Source organism: Pagrus pagrus (assembly GCF_965226575.1).
Source record: "Pagrus pagrus genome assembly, chromosome: 11".
Classification (NCBI taxonomy): domain Eukaryota; kingdom Metazoa; phylum Chordata; class Actinopteri; order Spariformes; family Sparidae; genus Pagrus; species Pagrus pagrus.
This window is the reverse complement of record NC_140195.1, coordinates 5,096,889-5,107,130: the sequence shown is the minus strand read 5'-3', so window position 1 is coordinate 5,107,130 and position 10,242 is coordinate 5,096,889. Positions and strand designations below refer to the sequence as shown.

The following is a 10,242-nucleotide window of genomic DNA, read 5'->3' as shown; positions in this document are numbered from 1 at the left end:
CGGGTTGAGCTAAAGAGGTCAATTTTAATGAAGTCGGGAACAGCAGTTCTCTTTTCTTCCAGAACAAGGGTATCTACAGGCATGAAGCGGGTTTACTGGCCAATGAGAAAACCTATTTGATATAATATCAGTTTTTGTGTATTAATGTAAAATCCACTCTCTGACCGCCTCAAGTTCAGTATGAATACTAATATACTTCTTTTATTCTCGGTTGGATCTAGGGGGTCGAGATTATTCGTGGCTGCCGTGGTCTGAACCTGGTTGGATGTGATCTAGTGGAGGTGTCTCCTCCCTACGACACCACAGGTGCTTATTTTTCACACTTTGTCGTCAAATTATTTTTATTTTGTTAAAATCCAACCATTATTTATAAATATTTCTTTCCTCAACAGGGAACACCGCCCTGACTGGTGCCAACCTCCTTTATGAAATGTTGTGCATCCTCCCAAAAGTGAAATACTAAATCAATACAGACGACACAGAACAGAACCTTGTTTACAATGAATACAGGTATATCAGTGCCAAATGAGCAGGATGTCCTGCTGAATGAACCAGTAAAGAAGGCAATTCCTCTACAATTTCAGTTGAATGTTTTTTTTATCAAAAAACATATTAGATACTCTCAAGAACACAACTATGTGCAATGTTTTCAACTCACTGTGCCAAGACATTTTACAGTTCATGTTGAAAAAAACAAATGAATAAATCAAGTTTGACTTCTTTTCTATGTATTTGTCATCACACATAATGCTTTCCATTTGGAAAACACTCACAAGTTGAAGTGGAGGCCTGTTTGTTACATCCAGTATGTCAAACATATACGTACATATATATTATAAAAGTTGTAAACATTTATGGCTAACCCAGTGGAGTAGCTGACATGTATGAGTTATTCCACTGTCCTTGTTCTGCATAAGGATGCTGTTGGCGCTCACAGGAAAATCTCAAAACTTCTTTGGTATTGATAGAACGACAATGTGACACAGTCTGATATTGGAGGTAATAGCTGGAGCTTTAGAGAGGTCTTCAAGCATGCATGCTGGACACTGCTTTTCCACATCAACTTGTGGCAATACTGGCATGCTTACAAGCCAGCCCAACCTACATAAAAATATAAACACCAAAAAACAGCCCAAAAAAAAGGAAGATAGCAAGTCTTAAGCAATGGGACTGCTACAAACTTGTAAAATTAGTTAGAAATAGATTGTGGAAAATGACTGAAATTCTCCATCATTCCACAAGGTGGAGCTGCAGCAGAAAGCATAATAGACAAATCATTTTAATTAGTGTTATTGTGGCGTTATGTTGTCATAAGTAGAGCTATACTGCTGAAGCATTTGTGGGTTCAGAATATCTGAATACATTTAAAAAGGCTAAATAAAATAATATGCAGATTTCAGGTGGAGGAGGTGAATGAATGAACTACAGGTGGTGGGGAGGCGCGATCCTAATACAACCCTTGCATCTACCCCTCCATTTTCTGCATGCACATCTAGCAGTAGGGTGGCCAGATAATTAAGCAGTGCTCTTCTTAACTTGATGACTTGATTGACTGATTGATTGATTGATTGATAGCGCAATCACATGGCGGCCATTTTCCTCTGCCATCACACTCAGGATGGGAAGTTCAAATATCATACTGTCATGTTCAAGGTTGCGAGTCATTTAAAAGTCGGGAATCGGACAAAAACAGTGGAAAGTGAAAAATCTGGAGGGACTTCAGGCCATATTTAAAAGAAAAGCAACATATTTGATAACCTGTAGCACATAATTATACATACATCACTGACAGGCTGATGCTGCTGTTTCAACCTCTCTGCATCATCAGCAGAACAACTGATCTTTAATCAACACAGCCAGCGTGTTTATTCAATCATATATGTACATGGATCCCATCTGATGAGAGAAGAGAGACAAGAGAAATCATAAATTAGTGTTTACACAGGGTCCCTTCATCAGCTGTTGGTCAGTGATGCAGCTAGGGCTGTCACCGGATCATGTTTTCACTGGACGATTATTGAATTCATGATATCATCGCGACATAGAAAACTAGAAAAAAAATTGTGAGACTGTGTTCAGTACACTACTGCTGAAACCAGCGTGAACCAACTCATTACTGACCTCAGTTCCTTCAGTCTACAGTTTGGATTCTGCAAATGATCCCGCAGCAGCTTTACATCAGAATAAATGATGTCGTTTCCACTCAGGTCCAGGGTTCCCAGACAGGAGGGGTTGATCTTCAGAGCTGAGGCCAGGTGGGCATAGCAGTTCTCTGACAAACTGCAATACATCAGTCTGAACAAAGAAATAATGCAGATAAAAAAACTATTTATAAGTCAATCACAGGTGTTCTGGTTTTAAAGTAGTTCAACATCTTCATCAACAAGCTTCTCCTTAAACTTAGTAGAGTAACTTTGTCATTCTGTTATCATGTCTGCCTTCTACTAAGATGTCCTAATACTACACTCTTAAGTGTGTTCTCTCATTTTCTGGAGGCATTTCTCCATCAGAAGTCATGCGACAAAGATATTTTGGGTTTTAGTTTGTTTCTCCATGCATCTACCTGTCACTGTTTTGACCAATGCCCAGCTGCTTGTTTTTGCCAATGGAGTACAAGCGTGAGCAACAGGGTGCTGACTGCCTATAATGGACACTGTCATCGTTAATAACATGGGTTTATCACCTTTTAAATAAATATTAGTTCAGAGGATCTTCTGTATACAACTGACAGTGGCCATTTTCTACAGTTTATTAGAGAAGCAGAAATCTTTTGTGACTGCACACTGCATTTAGCACAAGAAACATGAAAGTATGAACAAAAGTAAATTTTATCTTATATATATTTGTAGCCAAAGTTTAGTTTGGTGAGGAGTAAGTTTAAATTGGTAATAAAACATAAGACTTTTAACTGACGTAAGATTCTCCAGTCGACACTGTGGACTCTCCAGAAAACCACACAGCAGCTCCACGCTTGTATCCGACAGGTCATTGCAATCCAGGTCCAGGTACTTCAGATGAGAGGGGTTGGACTTAAAAGCTGAGGCCAGAGAAGCACAGCTGATCTCTGACAAACTGCAGGAGGACAGACTGAATAAAGAATAAATTATGTAACGTTAGACACCTTTCTGCTTGAAATCATCCAGTGTATTTAAAATGCAGAAGTTGAGAAATGGCAACTCAAAACACCTGAACCCGATAGGATGCAGATTAAAAAATGTAAAACACAAAAAGTTAAAAAAGAGTGAAAATAACAGATGTTCTTTGAACTGACTCAAGAGTTTCCAGTCTGCAGTCTGGACTCGCCAGAAAATCACACAGGTGCTCCACTCCTGAATCCTGCATCTCGTGGTTACTCAGCAGCAGCTCTTTCAGATGGAAGGGGTTGAACTTCAATGCAATGGCCAGAGAAGCAAAGCCATTCTGTGACATACCGGTGCGCCACAATCTGAATAAAACATTTTTAAAAACACTTTAGAAGACAGTGTTCTTGCTTAAAATCATTCTTGTTTAATATTCTGTTCAGAACTAAAGAAGGTTTAGAAAATGGCCGCCACATGAATAAAGTCAATTCAAACAGGATCAAAAATAATTGTCACTAGTGTACATTTTTTTCTGAAAAAAGGTCCCATGGTGGTCCACCAGAAAGGGGGAGGGGGCTTTGCCCCTCTATACCAACTCATGTTGTGCAGCCAAACACAAATAAAGAACCCAGATAGACTGATTTAAGTTTCAAATAAAGATCAGAAAGTTTCCAAAGAGCCTAAAGGATTTTTAGTGTAATATCAGCCCAATGTCTTCAGTTTAGTCTAACCACAACTTCCATGTCATACTAGTCTCAGCACAGATGTGAAATAAAAGGATGTCTGACCTCAGTTTCTCCAGTCTACAGTGTGGACTCTCCAGAAAACCACACAACAGCTCTACTCCTGAATCCAGCAGCTCATTGTTACTCAGGTTCAGCTCTTTCAGATGGGATGGGTTTGACTTGAGCGCTGAGGCCAGAGGAGCACAGCACATCTCTGACAAACTGCAAGAACTCAACCTGAATAAATGATGAAGATAAAAATCAATCTATCATCCACTCAGATGTGATCAGAATTTAAATGTTAGCCTAACATTAATATGTCCTAATCATTAAAGTGTCAATTTTTCGTTCCGTTAACATGGACCATCGTTATGTCAGCCTTCTACAGATATCTGACAAATGTCACCACAACCTTCATAAAACAAATCATGCCAACACAGATTAATATCATGCTGCTGATCACAGTCAAGTTTGTTAGCTTGTAATCAGACACTCATTGTGAAAACACATCGAAATGGACAGAAACCAAAGAAATATTTGTAGCCTACTTCAGCAACGTATCTTATCAATTTAAAAACAAATATCAGAGGAGATTCTGTATACAGATGTTTGCATTTACCAAAAATTCTAACCATTAATATACTCAAACTAGTAACATTTTTACAGTCTATTAATACTATGGACAAAATTTTGTACAAGAAATACAAAAACATGAACAACGGAAATTCAACATAATTGAACATAAATTCGGTTTAATAAGGAGTTAATTAAACATATAAGACATACAATAGTAACAGAAAGTAAGTGAACTAACCCCAGTTTCTCCAGTCTACAGTGTTGACTCGCCAGAAAATCACACAGCAGCTTCACTCCTGAATCCTGCAGCTCGTTACTACACAGGACCAGCTCTCTCAAATGGGAGGGGTTGGACTGAAGAGCAGAGCCCAGAGAAGCACAGCCAATCTCTGTCAAATCGCAGCTCTGAAATCTGAATGAAGAATAAATGATGTAACTTTAGAAGACAACGTCCCATCCTCCCCTACTGTCCACCCTCTCCTAATGTCTCACATAAGTGTCTCAAGCCTGCAGTGAGGACTCTCCAGAAAACCACACAGCTGCTTCACTCCTGAATCCAGCAGGTCATTGTTACCCAGGTCCAGCACTCTCAGATGGGAGGGGTTGGACTTCAGAGCCGAGCCCAGAGAAGCACAGCCAATGTCGGAAAAACCGCAGACCGCCAATCTGTATAAAGTATAAATTATGTAGATAAATATCCACCTATTATCTAATCACAAGTGCTTAGGTTGTAAATGTGTAGCTTATTGTTGGGAGATATTCAGATCCTTCACTTCAGTAAGGGCTCTAATAACAAACTGGGAAAATGCTCTTGGACAGTTAAAAGTCCTGCATTCAAAAATGTACCAATGTAAAGTATGTAAGTATGATATGCAAACTGTGCTTTAAATATAAAAGGCAAGGCAAGTTTATTTGTATAGCACAATTCAGACACAAGGCAACTCAAAGTGCTTTACAGGCGCATACAATCACAGTAAAAGCATTTAAAATACATTAAAACAAAACATTAAAACAAGTTAAGAAATAGACATTAAAACAAAACATTAAAACAAGTTAAGAAATAGACATTAAAATAAAACATTAAAACAAGTTAAGCACAATAACATAAAACAAAAGTCACAGAGAAAATAAAAGTTACAGTGCAGTTCAAAGCCTTAAAATTGCTTCGGTGAAAGGCAGTGGCAAAAGAAAGGTCTTACACTATACGAAAGCTGCAGTAAACAGTAATGTTTTCACCCCTGATTTAAATGAGCTGACAGTTTGTGCACACCTCAGGCGTTCAGGGAGTTTGTTCCATAGGTGAGGACCATGGAAGCTAAATGCAGCTTCACCCTGCTTGGTTCTGACCCTGGGGACACTGAGTAGACCTGTCCCTGATGACCTGAGGGCTCTGGATGCTTCATATCCCACCAGCAGCTCTGACATGTATTTAGGTCCAAGACCATTTAGTGATTTGTAGACCAGTAACAGGATTTCAAACTCTATCCTTTGGCTCACAGGGAGCCAGTGCAGGGATTTAAGGACAGGTGTGATATGGTCCATTTTCCTGCTGTTGGTCAGGACTCTGGCAGCAGCATTCTGGATGAGCTGCAGCTGCTTGATTGATTTTTTACTGAGACCTGTAGTCATATGGTGAGACTGTGATGTAGAGCTGTGTGTCATCAGCATATGAGTGGTAAGAGATGTTATGATACTCCATGATCTGGGCCAGAGCATATAGATATTAAACAAAAGTGGCCCAAGAATAGAGCCTTGGGGGACTCCACGTGTCATCTTTGTTCGCTCAGATTCACAATTGCCTAGCGACACAAAGAAGTCTTGATCTTCTAAATAAGATTTGAGCCAATTTAGCACCGTACCAGAAACTCCGACCCACTTCTCCAGTCTATCGAGCAACATGTTGTGATCAACTGTGTCGAATGCAGCACTCAGATCCAGTAATACCAACACTGAAGTTTTTGATGCATCAGTATTAAGGCGTATGTCATTTAACACCTTAATAAGTGCAGTTTCAGTGCTGTGGTGTGGTCGAAAAACAGACTGGAAAGCGTTGAAGAGATTGTTTTGGGTCAAGAAAGAGTTAATTTTTTGATAAACAACTCTCTCAATGATCTTTGACAAAAATGCAAGGTTTGATATGGGTCTGTAGTTACTTAATACTGAAGCATCCAGGTTAGGCTTCTTTAAAATAGGTTTGATTACTGCAGCTTTCAAGGCCTTGGGAAATTGTCCTGATAAAAGAGAAGTATTTACTATCCTCAATATTTCTGGTGCAACACAATTAAAAACATTTTTCAACAAATTTGTAGGCAGCATATCAAGGCAGCAGGTCGTGGATTTTAAATTCTTAACCGTTACTGTCAGAGATGCATGGTCTACGAGTTGAAACTTTTCTAGATGTCTAGAAGATTGAGGAGGAACTGGTGACATAACCAAGTTTCCTGAGAAGGAGCCACTTACTGTTTGTCTTATCCTCTGAATTTTATCTGTAAAAAAGGCTGCAAAGTCATTGCATGACTTGTTGGACAGTGGTTCAGGAGGAACAGATACTGAGGGATTTGTCAGTCTTTGGTCTTAATTTTTTCAGTCTTTGGTCTTAATTTGTCAGTCTTTGGTCTTAATCGGAACAATGGCATCCATAACAGTCATAAAAAAAAAAGGTAAAAGTACTCTCATAAAATGTTCCCTCTCATTGTTTAACTGTTATATTTGATGTGTGTGGTTTAATTACCGGTGCATTGATGCATATGGTGCACTTTACTGTGGTAAATATACACATATATAAAAGTAAAATATACTAAAAGTATTAAGTATTATATACACATTGTATGAAAGCAAAATACATAAACTGACCTCAGATTCTCAAGTTTACAGTTTGGACTCTCCAGTCCACCTGACAACAGCTTCACTCCTGAGTCCTGCAGCTGGTTGTTACCCAGGTTCAGCACTCTCAGATGGGAGTGGTTGGACTTCAGAGCTGAGGCCAGAGAAGCACAGCCGATCTCTGACACACTGCAGAGAGTCAATCTGTATAAAGAGTAAAGGATGTCAATAAAAATCCATCTATGATCTAATCAGAAGTGTTTAGGTTGTAAATGTGTAGTTTGTTGTTGGAAGATGTATTCAGATCATTTACTTCAGTGAGGGCTCTAATAAAACACTTAAAATTCTCCTGGACAAGTAAAAGTCCTGTATTCAAAACTTTACCTATGCAATAGTATGTAAGTATTATATGCAAATTGTGTGAAAGCAAAATACATGAACTAACTCCAGATTCTCAAGTTTACAGTTTGGACTCTCCAGTCCACCAGACAACAGCTTCACTTCTGAGTCCTCTAGCTTGTTGCCAGACAGGTCCAGCACTCTCAGGTGGGAGGGGTTGGACTTCAGAGCTGAGGCAATGATTTCACAATGAGTCTCTGACAGTTCACAGGAACTAAGTCTGTAATGAGAGAGAATAGAAAACTTAAAATATGACAAAATCTGACACTTCTGTATAAAAAATTGATTCTTCATTTTGCACCAAAAGTCATATTAAAGGATTAGTTCACCCAAGATGAAAATTAAAAATATGCACCCTTATGCCAGTGAAAAATAGGATGACGGTTCATAGTCCATAAAATATTCATAAAAAACAAGAATGGCACTCAGTAGTACAGTCCTGTAATTCAATCAAGCCTAGTCCAACATCAAATAAAGCATATTTAAATCCACTAGATCCATATTTAGTTTTTTATTTGGATCTGCATCAAATTGTACTCACTCAAAGAAATGAGCCACCATTTTACATCAAGAAGAAATATTGAAAACACTACATCCCTTTATCTTGATCTACACCAAAAGTTAATGGCTGTAGCTGAGAAACAGTTTTACTGTGAAGCTCCTGATACGTTTTGTTGACTATGAAACCCATCATTGGCATTGGGGTGAGTAGATAATGACCAATGTTTTTCTTCATTTTTGGTGAACTTATCCTTTTACATGAGAGGCTGTAGCTCAGCTAGTCAGCATGATTTGGTCAGCCACTGATTACAGGTTTTGTGGTTTGAAACTTGAGCTCTTCCTGTCCAAATGCCAAAACTTGCTTAAATTACATAATGATAATAACCACATCTGGACTAACACAGCCTTTCTGCAGTTCTTCACTGCTGGAATCAGTCTCCATCGTCCCTCCATTGTTGTTTTGCACTCTCCCAGGTGGAACTCATCCAGAACCTCCGCTGACATCTGCAGCATGTCGGCCAGAGCTGAGCAGTGGATCTCGGAGAGCTGCTTCTCTGGTCTGTTCTCTGACTTCAGGAACTCTTGGATCCCCACATGAACTGAGTGGTCATTCATCTCCATCAGACAGTGGAAGATGTTGATGCTTCTGTCAGGAGAAGTGCTTGACTTCTTGTTTTTCAGGTTGTTGGTGGCTCTCTGGATGATTTCTGGACTCTCCTCTGTCCGAACCAGAATGCCTCCTAAGAGCCTCTGGCTGGACTTCAGAGAGAGGCCATAAAGGAAGCGGACAAACAGGTCCAAGTGGCCATTTTTGCTTTTGAGAGACTTCTCCAAGTTGCTATACAGGAAGTTATCCAGGGCTAAATAATGGTCATTGTCCCTGTCATTATTATCATCATCCCAATCTTTCAAGAAATCCTTCAGTGTTGTTGTGTTTCCATTTGTGTAACAGTAGAACATGTAGACTGCAGCCAGAAACTCCTGAACTCCATGAACAAACCAGTAGACTGGTTTCTGGAAGATCAGACACTCTCTTGTGTGCACCAAGGCCTCTGTGACATCAGGACCAAACTGTTCCAGGTCTTCTTGGTAGAACATGATGTTTCCTTTCTTCAGATGTTCAAACGCCAGCCTCCCCAGCTTCAGAAGAACTTCCTTATCAACCTTCGTCAGCTCCTGTGGACTCGTCTCATGTCCATCATCATACTTCTGCTTCTTCCTCTTTGTCTGAACCAGTAGGAAGTGTGAGTACAGGTCAGTCATGGTCTTGGGCAGCTCTCCTCTCTGGTCTGTAGCCAACATGTGCTCCAGAACTGTGGCAGTGATCCAGCAGAAGACTGGGGTTAGACACATGATGTTGAGGCTCTTAGATGCCTTGACATGTGAGATGATACTGCTGGACAGCTCTTCATCACTAAATCGTCTCCTGAAGTACTCCTCCTTCTGGGCATCAGTAAAGCCTTGCACTTCAGTTACCCTGTCAACGCATGTTGGAGGGATCTGACTGCTTGCTTCAGGTCTGGAAGTTATCCAGACCAGAGCCGAGGGAAGCAGATCCCCTTTGATAAGGTTGGTCAACAGCACGTTGACTGATGACTTCTGTGTGACATCAGACACAACCTCATTGTTGTGGAAATCCAGTGAAAATTTGCTTTCTTCCAGGCCGTCAAAGATGAACAAAGGTTTACAGACAGCGAGCTGCTCTGCTGTGACCTTCTGCAATGTTGGGTAGAAAACATGGAGCAGCATGAGAAGACTGTACTGCTCATCTCTGATCAAGTTCAACTCCCTGAACGAAAGCGGAACCACCAGACTGACTTCTTTGTTTTCCAAGCCCTCTGCCCAGTCCAGAGCGTACTTCTGCACTGAGAAGGTTTTTCCAACGCCAGCAACACCGTTTGTTAGAACGACTCTGATGCGTTTCTGTTGGTCAGGCTGGGCTTTAAAGATGTCATGGCACTTGATTGGAGTGTCATGGAGAGTCTCGGGAGCTGTCTCGGAAGGTGTCTCGGTAGGTGTTTCGGAAGCTGTCTCGGAAGGTGTCTCGGAAGGTGTCTTGGAAGCTGTCTCGGAAGGTGTCTCAGAAGGTGTCTCGGAAGCTGTCTTGGAAGCTGTCTTGGAAGCTGTCTTGGAAGCTG

The 10,242-nt window shown here is 40.4% G+C and overlaps 1 protein-coding gene across 1 annotated transcript; it reads right to left on the bottom strand.

Annotated features, from left to right (window-relative positions):
• Positions 1–556: 556 nt before the first annotated feature.
• LOC311265476 (protein NLRC3-like) lies at positions 557–10,100 on the bottom strand. Its single transcript, XM_084367158.1, has 10 exons — positions 8,505–10,100; positions 7,650–7,823; positions 7,235–7,408; positions 4,874–5,047; positions 4,620–4,793; positions 3,869–4,042; positions 3,272–3,445; positions 2,914–3,087; positions 2,122–2,295; positions 557–1,896 (listed from the first exon to the last, which is right to left on the bottom strand). Exons 1-10 carry the CDS (start codon positions 9,851–9,853, stop codon positions 1,866–1,868), a joined length of 2,772 nt encoding a protein of 923 aa, XP_084223284.1. The 5' UTR covers positions 9,854–10,100; the 3' UTR covers positions 557–1,865.
• Between the last annotated feature and the right edge of the window lie 142 nt (positions 10,101–10,242).

Bases quoted from the DNA above. Each gene is read 5' to 3' on its own strand.
- LOC311265476 (XM_084367158.1), bottom strand. From the start codon at position 9,853: ATGCTGCTCCATGTTTTCTACCCAACATTGCAGAAGGTCACAGCAGAG. The intron at 5,048-7,234 runs GTCAGTTTATGT...TACTTTATACAG, and splicing joins TGTAAACTTGAGAATCTGAG to ATTGGCGGTCTGCGGTTTTT. The intron at 2,296-2,913 runs GTCAGTTAAAAG...TTCTTTGTTCAG, and splicing joins TGTCGACTGGAGAATCTTAC to ACTGATGTATTGCAGTTTGT.